This window comes from Callorhinus ursinus, unplaced genomic scaffold (assembly GCF_003265705.2).
Source record: "Callorhinus ursinus isolate GAN/ISIS: 27379988/994484 unplaced genomic scaffold, GSC_fseal_2.0 scaffold15, whole genome shotgun sequence".
Taxonomy (NCBI): Eukaryota; Metazoa; Chordata; class Mammalia; order Carnivora; family Otariidae; genus Callorhinus; species Callorhinus ursinus.
Genome location: NW_027397077.1, coordinates 518,064 through 531,444, shown reverse-complemented (window position 1 = coordinate 531,444; position 13,381 = coordinate 518,064). Strand labels below are relative to the sequence as shown.

The 13,381-nt window shown below is 48.5% G+C and overlaps 1 protein-coding gene across 2 annotated transcripts; it reads left to right on the top strand.

Moving 5' to 3' along the window:
* Window positions 1-758: 758 nt before the first annotated feature.
* SMIM7 (small integral membrane protein 7) lies at window positions 759-12,389 on the top strand. Of its 2 annotated transcripts, XM_025885389.2 has the most exons (5): window positions 776-899; window positions 982-1,023; window positions 1,509-1,561; window positions 5,662-5,752; window positions 11,271-12,389. In XM_025885389.2, the coding sequence occupies exons 1-5, from the start codon at window positions 808-810 to the stop codon at window positions 11,284-11,286; spliced, it is 294 nt and encodes a 97-aa protein (XP_025741174.1). In that variant the 5' UTR covers window positions 776-807; the 3' UTR covers window positions 11,287-12,389. The 2 variants fall into 2 exon arrangements, with proteins under 2 accessions (XP_073757037.1, XP_025741174.1); XM_073900936.1 differs by lacking the exon at window positions 5,662-5,752 and having other exon boundaries at window positions 759-899.
* Window positions 12,390-13,381: the final 992 nt, after the last annotated feature.

The following is a 13,381-nucleotide window of genomic DNA, read 5'->3' as shown; positions in this document are numbered from 1 at the left end:
CATCAAGACCCCCTTCAGCCCAGCGAGGCAGGCTGTAGGGGTCCCTGTGGTGTGAGTTGGACAGGGTAGCTGTCCATTGGGGGCGTCCTTCCTGCATGGAGCTCACCCAGAAGGGACGGGTCAGTTAGTACCCTGTCCCGGTGGGACTCAATTAGTCCTCTGGAGCCCTTGGATCGGGACCTGCATTCTCTGTGGGTCTTGACCAGTTGTGAACCCCATCTTCCCGTGCCCTAGAGGGTCAAGAACCCCGTCCTCTATGGAGCTGTCATGACCCTAGTCCTCTGTGGGGTTCCGTAAGTCAGGACCTCCATTCCCCACCTCCGAAGGGACAGCTCGGTCGGACCTCCGCCCCACCCCCCGTAGCTCCAGCCCAGTGGGGATCCCTGCCTTCCATTGGGCCCAGGAGGAACCTCCTCCCCGCGGGAATCCATGCCCGGGAGAGCCCACTGCATCAGGGCCTATTCCCCTGTGCAGCTCAGTGGTCAGGGAGCCAGGTTTCTTCGGAAGCTGCGTGGGAGACCTGAGCCCAGAAGGAAAACCTACGGCGCTAATTCTCCAGCACGTAGGGGCCTCACGCCTGCGCGGCACGCCTCCAGTGCGTAATCCAATCTCACCCCGGATGACTCCGCTCCTGGGTGACGTCACACTCTCGCCCCGCCCTTTCTTCGCTACCCTCCGGGCCTCCCCAGCGAGAAGGGGCGCTCGCTCTTCCCTAAAGGGGCCTGGCCTGCAGAGGGAGGGACCCTGCCTGCCTTGGCCTTCGGTTGGACCAGCCCTCGCCAGCGCGGCTTCAAGATTGGCCGGCTCATGCTCTTCTCTCCTCCCCCTCCGGGACTTCCGCTTCCGGTTCTGACGGACGTTTCGGCCGTAACGATGATCGGGGACATCCTGCTGTTTGGGTAATTAGGGGGGCCAGAGGCTGGGGTAAGAAGGGTGAGAGGGATGTGGGGCGGCCCAGGTAACCTCATTCTCCCTTCGCAGGACGCTGCTGATGAACGCAGGGGCAGTACTCAACTTTAAGCTGTGAGTAGGCCGCTTTGAATCGCGGCTCCACCCAGGGGGCCCGTAGGCGCGCCCCCGCGAGCGTGAGCCCGCCCCACGCCGTAGGCCACGCCCCTATGCCCCAGCCCTCCCTCTGGCCACGCCTCCAGTCTGGTCCATCCTTCTGTGACCCTTCGCTCCCAGGTGGTTTGAAATACAGACTGCCGTTTCCCGGGGTTCTCTCTTCTCGCATCCCGGAGAGCCTCTGGCCCGTCCCCCACAAAATTCTTAGCCCTATTCTGTACCCACGGACCAATCTCTCCCCTTGGCGGCTGCAGGCCTGTGATTGGCAGGTAGATGATGGCCCAGAAAGGGGCATTGAACCACCCGAGGTCACACAGCAACTCACCTGCAAGGCTAGAGCTGAAACTGAGTGTCCGAGGCCCTTTGAGCTGGTGGTCAGGGCCGGGGGATCGAGTGGTCTTTATGTCCCACCAAAAGTGGACGTTGTCTGTTCCTCTTTGTAGGAAAAAGAAGGACACGCAGGGCTTTGGGGAAGAGTCAAGGGAGCCCAGCACAGGTAAGCCTCCTTTCTGGAGTCTGAAATTGGTCCATTTCAGAGAGGACAATTTTTTCTCACCAAGCCCTACCTTAGTTTTCTTTTCAGCATTTGTGTGTGTGTGTGTGTGTGAGATTGTGATTGTGAGAGGGAGGGAGGGAGAGATGGGCCTGAAGATTTTTTGTTCCTTCTGCTCACCTCTGTCACCCTCTTTCTCCGGGTCAAACCTCCCGAGTATGTCACCACTCATAAAACTTCCTACAGTCATGATTGTCCTTTATGAATGTTATCCTCTGGCAAGTATTCGTCCCTCATACTTGCTCTTGCTTGTTTTGGCCCATTTCTGTGCCTTTGTGCTGCCCATCCTCCAGCATGAATGAATGAATGAACAAGTAGCCATCGCTTTCAGAGTGTTGCAGACGTATTTTAATTAGATGCCAACATTAGCTTTCAAATAAATCAGATGTCACATAAAAATTCAGACGTCTGCTTTATCAAGAAAAATCTGAACATCCTACAGCTCAGGGTTCAAGCAACCTCTTGGCACCTACTGGATGAAATTGAGAAAAACAGGACCCCATTGAGTCAGGGCCTGTGGCCTCTGCCTCATTCCAGCCCCAACCCCCTTATCTTTATATCATCTCACCTGTCCTGGGGGCCCTGGAATTTATTCATCTGACTATTTGAAACCTAATGGGACCTATACATGACTTCAATGTCCATGCATCATTCACCAAGCATTTATTGAGCACCTGCCACATGGCGGCCACTGTCCTGGATGCTGGGGACACAGCAGAGAACAAGACAGATGAAATTCCTACCTTGTGGGTTGTACTGCTCTGGGGTGGGACAAGCAGTTCCTAAAAAAGGAACAAATGGTGACGGAGGTGATGAGAGGTGAGGAGAGGGATGGGGTTGCTGCTCCAGCTGCAGTGTATGGAGGGAAGGACCCTTGAGCCGGTGGTGTTGGCAGCCAAGGTGGTGGGTGCCATGATGGAGTGTTGCATGGGAATGATAGGAACACCGAGGAGCAGTGAATTTAGTGATGATCGGACCACTCCCTTTTATTGGGGGTCCATCTGGTAGTGGCTGCTTTGTTAGGTGCTTCCTGTGGGTGTGTTACTCTGCCTCCATCCCTGAAAGGTAAAGGGCATTTTCCCATTTTACAGACAAGGAAACTGAGGTTCACGGCGTGGCTTGACTTGCTTGTGGCCACGTAGGAAATCAGTGACAGCATCCTGATTGAACCTGAGTTTTTCTGATTCCACAGGCTGTCCGCTCAGTCACTAAACCATCCATCCATTCATTCTTTCGTTCATATGTTCATTCAGCAGCTGTATGTATCACTTACCCACTCTGTGGAAGGTACTATATCAACTCCTGGGGCTTGTAGTCTAGAGATCTAGATTGGAGCTGTTGGGGGGGGTGGGGGGAGAGTAGAAGGGCTTGGTAGCAGTGAGAGTCAGTCAGTGACAAGGACAGTCACAACAGTGGCTTCCCTCCGACCAGGGGCTCTCTGCACGTCTCCTTCCAGCCAGTATTCTGTGCTTACTGCTGCCACTGCAGAGAATGCCCCTCTCCCTGTGCCCGGCTGACCCCTCATACCGCAGTGGCTGCATCTGTTGAGAGCCGTCTGTGTACCAGGCACTGCTGAGGTCTTCCTAGTCACTGTCACCCCCATTTACACAGGAGGAAACTGGGGCATATGTAGGCCGGCGACTGAGCAAGGTCACCTGTGTGGAAGGGCAGTAAACTCCTGCCCATGTTTAAGGTCGGAGCTTATGTGCTTCCTAGAAGCTTTCCGACCCCCGCTTTCTGACCCCTGCTCCCTGACAAGGGCTATGTTGGCATCCCCCCATTGTGTGCTCCCATGGCACCGGCCATGGTGAATAATCAGGTGTGTGATTACTTGTTTAGTATTTGTCCTATGTGTGAGCTTCTTAGGGCAGGGATATCTGTCTTGGTCCTCCCTCTATCCCCTGCACTTGGCTGTTGCCTGGAACAAGTGGCCTTCACTTAGCATCTGTTGATGGCAGGAAAGCCTGTTTTTGTGATGCTGGGCCCGGAGAAGGGCCTCGTCAAGCAGCGCCTCTCAGACATCCTGGGGCTGGACCCATGTTTGACATTTGCAGTCTGGGCTGGGCTGCACGTGGCTCTCCCAGTGGGTTGGATGATACCAGACTCGTCTCAACTGTGTTCAGCAAGACTGTGTGTGCTCATTATGTCCCTGGATGGTGCAGTGGTGCCAGGTGTAACTTTCTGAGCTCCTGCCTGGTATTCTGTACTTATGGAACAGCCCTGGTCTATAGATGACGCTTTGGGTAGCACCCTTGTAGATTACCCCATGTGGACCCATTCATTCCATTCTGGAGGATTAGAGAGGTGAGCAACTTAAAACCCTGGAGGAAGGTTCTGGAACCCATACCTCTGGAGTCTTAACATACCAAGTTGCTTCCTCTTGGAACGGGTTCTGTTCTGCGGCATTGGGGGACTAGGGTAAGTCACCATCAAAGCAGAACCCCGTTTTTACTTGCCTGAATTAGTATGCTTTTTCAGGTGCCAACATTGAAAATCCAGCCCAAAGTGGTTGGAACAAATGGAAACCTCCAAGGGTGGAACTGTTTTGGGGCACACCCAGCCTCAGGGCTCAAACCAGCCCTCCTGTGTGTGACCCTCTCCAGCTCTCTTTTTCCTTCTAGGTTAGTTTTACTGTCAGGCTGGCTTGTGTTGACAAAAGATGACCCTAGAACAGGGCTGGGCCCAGTGTTCTGTAAAGTGTCAGATCGTAAACATTTTTGGCTTTGTGGGTCATACATTGCCTGGTGCAGCATGTCCGCTCTGTTCCTTGAAAGCAGTCGTGGGAAATACAGGCATACCTTGTTTTATTGTGCTTCTTTACTGTGCTTTGCAGATACTGTTATTTTTACAAACTGAAGGTTTCTGGCAACCCTGTGCGAGCAGGTCTGGGGGACCATTTTTCCAACAGCGCTTGCCCACTTCGTGTCTCTCTGTCACATTTTGGTAATTCTCTCAGTTTTTCAAACTTTTTCATTGTTGTTGTATTTGTTCTGCTGATCTGTGATCAGTGATTACGACATGCTGAAAGCCCAGATGATGGTTAGTGTTTGTTAGTGATATATACGTATTTGTTTAAGATTTTATTTATTTGACAGACACAGCGAGAGAGGGAACACAAGCAGGGGGAATGGGAGAGGGAGAAGCAGGCTCCCTGCTGAGCAGGGAGCCCAATGCGGGGCTCGATCCCAGGACCCTGGGACCATGACCTGAGCCGAAGGCAGACACTTAACGACTGAGCCACCCAGGTGCCCCGTTAGTGATATTTTTATAATTCATATATTGACGTTATTTTTTAGACATAATGCTAGCACACGCTTAATAGACTATAGTATAGTGTAAACATAACTTTTATAGGCAATGGGAGACCAAAACATTCATTTGACTTGCTTTATTGCAGTAGTCTGGAACCGAACCCACAATATTTCCAAGGTATGCCTGTATATAAATGAGTGGGCATGGGTGTATTTTGATAAAACTTTATTCATAGACACTGAAACGTGAATTTCATGTAATTTCTGTGTCTTGCAAGATACTCTGTTGATTTTCTTTTTAACCATTAAAAAGTCTTAAAGGCATTCTTAGCTTATGGGCCATACAGAAACAGGTGGTAGGGGCTGACTTTCGCCCATGGGCCATAGCTTGCCAACTCCTTCCCTAAAGGACTGGGTTTACGTCTTCCTAGCCCAGAAAGGCTGACAGAAAGCAAGTGCCTCTTTCCCAGTAGTTGGGATGAAAGTCCCAGGGCCTGACTCTCACTGGGCAGACTGACCAAAGTCCCAGGGCTGACTCTCATTGGGCAGACTTGGGTCACGTGCCCCTCCCATGCTTCCAGTCAGAGGCTGAGGGCTTTGAGGGGTTGGTCAGTGGCAGCTACTGCCAGAGTGCCAAGGGTCGAGCAGCAGAGGCGACCCACAGGAAAAGCCATGCTGCCCTCGGAACGTGGGGCGGTGGGATTGGGGCGGGTGGCAAACTGCAGAAGTGCACTGGTGCCGCGACAACAGAAATGTCAGCAGTGCTTGTAAAAACGCGTTCTGACTTTCCAGGTGACAACATCCGGGAGTTCTTACTGAGCCTCAGATACTTCCGGATCTTCATCGCCCTGTGGAATGTCTTCATGATGTTCTGCATGATCGTGTAAGTCCGGCCTGCCTGTCCCCTTCACTGTCTAGAATGACCCACCGGATGCTCACCCTCTGTTGTCTCTCTGCGCTTCCGTGACACGCTTTCCGCTTTCCCAAGCTAGAGAGGGAAGCAGGGTCTACAAAGGTTAAACTGTGTCACTGTGGTCTAGGCTGGAGCTTTGACTGGGACACGGTGTTCCCAGAGTCCTGGCTGTTCCTGGTGCCGTAGCAGAGGCTGCCAAGACATGCCTTCCCTCGAGCCCATGGCCCTGTTAACCCTGTTGCCTGCTCTGCCCTTTTTAGCCTGTACTCGATGTCTGCCAGGGTGGACAGTGTGGCTTAATTGGCAACGTGCTGCCGAGCCCTGCTCCTGTCCTGCCGGTAGCCCTCAGAAGTATATTCAGACTTCTTTCTGTTCTCATGCCTATTTTTCATTTCCTCATTAGGCTTAAAAAAACCTAAATGGGTTGGTTTTCCTTCCGGCATTGGGGGCCTTAATTTTGTTTTTTTTTCTTTAAGATTTTATTTATTTGTCAGAGAGAGAGAGCGAGAGCAGGAACACAAGCAGGGGGAGTGAGAGAGGGAGAAGCAGGCTTCCCGCCGCGCAAGGAGCGGGGCCTTAATTTTTTTTTTTTTAAAGATTTTATTTATTGGACAGAAAGAGACACAGCGAGAGAGGGAACACAAGCAGGGGGAGTGGGAGAGGGAGAAGCAGGTCCCCCATGGAGCAGGGAGCTGGATGCGGGGCTCGATCCCAGGACCCTGGGATCATGACCTGAGCCAAGGCAGACGCTTAACGACTGAGCCACCCAGGCGCCCCAGGGCCTTAATTTTGATGCCGCTGCTGATGAATTGTGAGACTCATTAGTAAACAGGCTCAGGAAAAAAACCGTAGGAGAATCTGGTGTGCTATCATCTGGGCTAATCCCGCTGGGCTGGTCCCATTCTTCCCCCTAAAGGGGAAGAGAATGAAAAGTCGGCTCTCCTGAGTAATTGGGCTGCTGCTTTTGGGGTTGCTGGGTGGTCCTTGTGCCAGCCCCATGGCTGTATGAGGGGATGATTCCAGGACTTAAGGGATGGGGGGAGGAGGAGTTTCACTGTGCCATTGGAAAGTGTATAATATTCCAGAATGAGGACCGTGATGTGCGCCTAGAGAAGCCCTTTTTGGGAGCTTGGATGAGGCCTGTGCAGGTACAAAGAGGGCTGGTGCAGAGATCAGGGAGTTTGCAGAAGAGGAGAGGGAATGTAACTAGGATTCACAGGAAGTAGAACAGCGTTGGTCTTTCCAGGTCCGCACCTGTCGTTTCTTTCCTTCATTTACTGAGTTACAGCTCTCCAGTGTGGGCTGCACCTTGGGCTTATGGCTGAGACCAAGACAGCCTTCGTCCTTGCCACTAGCGAATGCACAGTATGGCAGTTGGGACAGGGACAGAAAAACAAATAGGGAAGAATCACTCATGAGGCGAATGGGAGGCTCTCAGTTTAGGCGATGGTTGGGAAGAGGCCCACAGAGAAGTGCTACTTAAATCAAAACCTAAAGAACGGGAGGAAGCCTTGCCATTTGCAGAGCTAAGGAGAGGCATGGTAGCACGTGCAACCTAGGGCAGGGAAGAACTCTGTGTTTTCATCGTTCTGTTCGGCTCATCGGCTGCATTCATCCTGTCGTCCAGCTAGCTCCCTTTACGACTCATCTGCTGGCCCGTGACCAAGATGGTCACCTTAGGCTCTGTGATCTCCTAGCTTAGCTCAAGGCTATCCTGGTGTCCTGATTTTGCTTCCTGGGAGCAGAGCTTGCTTGACCTAGCTAGGTGTGACCCAGGTCCAGTTAGATGGGGGTTATCCCGATTCCAGCATAATCATTGAGGTTGAGTCAGCAAACCACAGCCCGTGGGCCATATCTCTCTGTTTCCTGTTTTCATGCATGAAGTTTTATTGTCATGCATCCACACCCATTTCTGTAACTGCATTTGCACTATAGCAGAGGGGTTTGAAGCCCTATGACAGAAACTGCCTGGCATGCAAAGCCCGGACTACTTACTCTGTGGCTTTTTTGCCAACCCCTAACCTGGGCCACCTCTTTCAGTAGGTGCCACGAGTGAGGGAAGATCCTCTTCAGAAAGGACTCTTTCAGGGAGGCAGTGACTGGCTTTCCCAGGATATTAAAAAAACTGGAAATCACCTAAATGTCCAAGAACTGGGGAAGAGTCCAGTAACTCAAAAGGACACCCATATGAGCAGCTGTCGAGGCTTCATCGCTGATGAGGTGCTGCAAGTTCTGTCTACACAGGGGAGTGTTTCGAAAGCAAAGAAGGCTGGATGTCACTTACATGTGCACTCCGGCCTCGGCTGTGGTTTGCATGCAGTAAGCGCTGAATAAATGCCCAAAGTCTGTGGAGAAAACACTTCCACCCAGGGAGTTGGAAGGATCTGCTCCAGGCTGTCCACAGAGGTGACCATGCTCGGATTGCTGAGGAGATTAACAGGGCCTGAGGGGATGGCTTGCAGTTCCCCTGTACCCACTTTTATATTGCTTGAGCTGCGCTACTTGGGAAATTTTTTAAAAAGTCATGAAAAACTTGAAATATGGAGAGAAACGTGCCTGAGTGTTTAGGGGGACCAAGTATTGATATCTGCAACTTAACTATGAAGCATATAAAAAATAAGGTAGACAGATAATTGGGTAGGTACGCTGTAAGGCAAAGTTATTTATTTATTATTTATTTGAGAGCGAGGAGGGGAGAGAGCATTAGCAGGGGGAGGAGCAGAAGGAGAAGCAGACTCCCTGCTGAGCAGGGAGCCCAATGCAGGACTCGATCCCAGAACCCTGGGATCATAACCTGAGCCGAAGGCAGATGCTTAACCAACTGAGCCACCCAGGCGTCCCAAGCTTTTTGTTGTTGTTGTTGTTGTTGTTGTTGAATTTGAGAGTGAGAGAGTGTGCGTGCAGGGGGAGGGGCAGAAGGAAAGGGAGAGAGAGAATCCCAAGCAGACTCCCTGCTGAGCCCAGAGCTTGATGTGGGGCTTGATCCCACCATCCTGAGATCATGACCTGAGCCGAAATCAAGAGTCGGAGGTTCAACTGACTGAGCCACCCAGGCCCCCATGTAAAGCAAAGTGTTAATTGTAGAATGGAGGTGGTGTATATGCGGGGGTTCACTGAACTGTTCTTTTAACTGTTCTGTATGTTAAAATCTTCATAATAAAATACTGGGTGGGAAGATACGGAGAAAATGAGGGTGTGAAATCATGGAGCAAGATTAATAAGTAAAAAAGTGGCAGTCAGTCTTCACAATTCAGTATTTTGTAGTATATTCATGGGGTTGTGAAACCACCACCACAATGCAGTTCTAGAACGTTTTCATCACCCCAAAGGGAAACCTCATACCCATGAAGCAGTGACTGCCTCCTCTTCCCTCCAGCCTCTGGTAACCACTTACCTACTTTCTGTCATTATGGATTTGCTAGTTCTGGATATTTCCTGTAAACGGAATCGTAAAAATATATGGCCCCTTTTGTGTCCTGCTTCTTTCATGCAGCGTGATGTCTTAAAGGTTCCAGCATGTTGTAGTGTGTGTCAGCACTGCATTCCTTTCTGTGCCTGAAGAATAGTCCATTGTATGTCTTTACCACAGCTTGTTTATCTACTCATCAGTTGATGGCTATCTGGAATGTTTCCATTTTTGGCCTGTTTATGAAGATTGCTGACACAAACACTGGTGTTCGAGTTTTTTTTTTTTTTTTAAAGATTTTATTTATTTATTCATGAGAGACAGAGAGAGGGGCAGAGGCAGAGGAAGAATCAGGCTCCCCGCGGAGCAGGGAGCCCAATGTGGGTCTCGATCCCAGGACCCTGGGATCATGACCTGAGCCGAAGGCAGACGCTTAACCGACTGAGCCACCCAGGTGTCCCGATGTTTGAGTTTTTGTGTAGGCACACTTAAGTTTTCGGTTCTCTCTGGTATATACGCAGGAGTGAAATTGCTGGGTCATATGGTAACTCTATATTTATCCGTTTGAGGTTCTCCCAGACTATTTTTTAAAAGTAGCTGCAGCAGTTTGCCTTCCCACCAGTAGTGTATGATGGTTCCAATTTCCCCCACGTCCTTGCCAACGCTTGTTATTGTCAGTCTTTTTGATTAGAGCCATCCTAGTGGATGTGAAGGTTGATTAGCATTTCCCCAATGGTTAGTGACATTGAGCTTCTTTTCATGTGCTTCTTGGTCATTTGTATGTTTTCTTTGGAAAAATGTCTGTTTAGGTCCTTTGTCCAGTTTTTAATTGGGTAATAACTAAGTTATAAGAGTTCTTTTTAGTCTAGAAACCAGTCCCTTATCAGATACATGATTTTCAAGTATTTTCTCCCGTTCTCTCTGTTTTCTTTTCACCTTCTCGATGGTGTCCTTTGAAGCACAAAAAAATTTAATTTTGATAAAGTCCAGTCTATCTATTTCTCCTTTTGTTGCTTGTGTTTTTTGTGTTGTAGCTAAAAATCATTGCCCAACCCAAGGTCACGACGATTTAGGCCTAAGTTTTTCTTTCTTTCTTTCTTTCTTTCTTTTTTTTAAATTTATTTAATTGACAGAGACACAGCGAGAGAGGAAACACAAGCAGGGGGAGTGGGAGAGGGAGAAGCAGGCTTCCTGCCGGGCAGGGAGCCCGATGTGGGGCTCGATCCCAGGACCCTGGGATCATGACCTTAGCCGAAGGCAGTCGCTTAACCAACTGAGCCACCCAGGTGCCTCCTAAGTTTTAAGAGTTTTATAGTTTTAATTTTAATAGTTAGGCCTATTATCCACTTTGAGGTAAATTTTGCGTATAGTGTGAGGTAGGGATCCAACTTCATTCTTTTCATGTGGTGATCCTGCACCATCTGTTCTTTTTTCAAAAAGCCTTTTTTATCTTGGAAAGAGTTTAGGTTTATAGAAATGTTGCAAAGATAACAGAGTTCCCATATATATATCTTTTTAACAGTTCTATGGTTTTCCCCTGTAGACCTCTGTCATAACTACATCTCCGTTCTCAACTTCATGGGTTTTTATACACTTTCCAGGCCTTTCCCATTCAGATTCTCTTCAATGAACAGAGTTAACTGTAATCATCTGTATCATTGACTTGCAGTAATAAAGAATGGGCTGAAATAAAATGTTACAGATTCTGATGAAGCAGATACTTTCTTAAATAGCTCTTTTCTTTTTAAAATGTACTGTTTGGGGGTTGCCCAGGTAGCTCAGTCAGTTAAGTGTCTGAGTCTTGCTGTCAGCTCAGGTTTTGATCTCAGGGTCATGAGTTCAAGCCCTGCATTGGGCTCCATGCTGGGCGTGGAGCCTACTTAAAAAAATAAAATAAATAAAATGTACTGTTCGGTAGCATTAAGTATATTCATGTTGTGTAACAGAAGAGTTACTTATAAAGCCATAAGTAATATAAAATAATCTTAGTAACAGAAAATATTTTCTGAAAGTGTTTTCCAAGCTATATAGCTTTACATCCTTCTCATCCTCACGGACATCTCTGCCCTCTTACTTTTCCAGGCTGTTTGGCTCCTGAGCCCCAGATACACACCTTCCTGGGAACCAGGAACCAGGAACCACCTTCCCAGATGCCGAGTCTCCCTTTCTCCGTTCCTGACGACTTCAAGAATGGTTTTGACTGGAAAACAAGCGACCTTCCCAGAAAGCCCAAGTTTTTGGTGGGTGGAAAAAATGTTCGCCAAGCTGCACACGGCTTCCCAGCCACGTCATTGTTTTCTTTTCAAAGATACTTTCGTATTGGTTTCTGCGTTGAAATGCTGTCTACTTAAGGAGTTTTAGGAGGGTTTATGGAAGGGATGTGATAACATTGCATTCCCCGCAGATAAAAGAACGTTGTGTAGATTGTTTTTTTAGATTGGAATTCCTCTTCTAGCAAGCTTCTACTAGAAACTCGTTTCTGGATATTTCTTGGTTTATTTTTAATAACCCTCCTTTTTGGTTCAAATATTACCAATTTTTCAAAATAATTTTTATCCAGGGATCTGAAACAGAAAGGTGCGCTTTTAAGATTGATATAGCCTCTTTATTGGACTGTGTTTAGAAATAACAAGTTCATTGTTGCTGGGCCTGTGTCCAAATTCCTTTCCCGTCTCGATGGGCTCTGCTCGGCCACTCGGTGCCTCTGAGGTCATCCCCAGGACTTTAAGGGTGAAGCCTTACTGATTGCCGTGGCAGAGGGGTACAGAACAGTTGGCAAGGGCAGATGTGGGTGTTACGAGAAATTTTGCCCTGTCTTGCAGCCTTCTGTTAAAGTAACCCTGGGGGCCATTAAATGTATAGTTTCAAGAATGAGAGTGACTTACATGGTGATACTGGGACCCAGTTCTGAAAGCTTGGAATTTTGGGTCTTCTTTTCAAGTGGGTGATTTCAAGGTTGAAAAGCAGTGAGCCTCATTCAAGGAAATACAGCATTTTGCATAGAATCTTCTTTGAAAGGCAGGTCCTTTATCGCCAAAATGAAATGCCAGTGGTCGACACCCAGGTCCTACAGGTGTTTGATCTGTTAGTTGTGGGTTTTGAATTCCTGATTTGGAGGTAAACCTGGTGGGAGGAAAAAGTAAATATGCAGACTTTTCAGAACTAAGTAGCACTGAAAATAAAGCTCATTTCTAAAAAGGATCTTTTGTTTATACATTTTTTTAACCAAGAAGTTAGCTGACTTCCAACTGGAGTGGTTTTGAATTACACTGTGGGAAACACCGAGGATTCATTTTGGAGGCTGTCAAAAAGAAGAGAGGCAGTGTTAGATTTCCCGTTTTGGATTATCCTTAATACATGTCAGGCCGGAATTGGGCAAATGGGCTTTTGACCTGGCTGCTTTGAGAAGTATTGAAAGAGCCAGGGAGAATATTGAGGTTTTGCTAGACCAGGGTCAAATCCACTTTTACTGCTGCTTAGCTGACGTCATTCTTCTTCACTGCTTCTATAATTTATTCCCTTGTCAAACCCAGGCCTATAGTTTGTCAGTAGCTGGGAACGTAGCTGCTGAGTTGAGCTTCGCGCAGGCCTGTGTCCTTGTCAGCAAGAACAGACGTGCGGAGATCTTGTTTAGTCACTCCTCAAGCCATGTCAATGGTTCAAGGAAACCTCGCTGCCTTATTCAGACTGGTGCTGAGGTTTCAATGAGGCAAGGCATTCGTACGTTATGGGGATGAATCATGCTCTGAGAAGAGAATGCTGTCATTGAGATTTTGTTTCAATAGTTGTATTTTTTTCCAGAGAACTATTACCTCATTGTTAAACTCTCTGCAAACAATGTAGCTTCGGAGGTTGCTGTCCATTTTAAAAGTTGCATCTCACCGATGTGCATCTTTTGGAAGCTTTTCAAGAACCCTCATTAACATCAAAGGTTATCGAAGTTTGAGTTTTGGGTGCCTAGGGTTCCCCAGCATTTAAGCGCTCATGTTCTGGGCCAGTGGGTTCAAGTCCTGTCTCTGCTCCTTGCCAGTGGGACCTTGGCTTCTTGCTTCTCCACTCCCTGCCTCAGTTTCCAGTTGCCAAAATGGGTCTGGAAGTCCCACCTGCCTGGGGTTGTTGTGAGGCTCAGCATGCTCAAATGTGGGCCTAGTGCTTGACCGAGTGCTCAAACCTGGGTGTGCTCACTGCTAGCA

What these genes read in the sequence shown, in the direction of transcription:
- SMIM7 (XM_073900936.1), top strand. Translation starts at nt 808, where the DNA reads ATGCTCTTCTCTCCTCCCCCTCCGGGACTTCCGCTTCCGGTTCTGACG. An exon ending in GGGGACATCCTGCTGTTTGG is followed by an intron (nt 900 to 981) that starts GTAATTAGGGGG and finishes CTCCCTTCGCAG; the next exon opens with GACGCTGCTGATGAACGCAG. An exon ending in GCAGTACTCAACTTTAAGCT is followed by an intron (nt 1,024 to 1,508) that starts GTGAGTAGGCCG and finishes TCCTCTTTGTAG; the next exon opens with GAAAAAGAAGGACACGCAGG.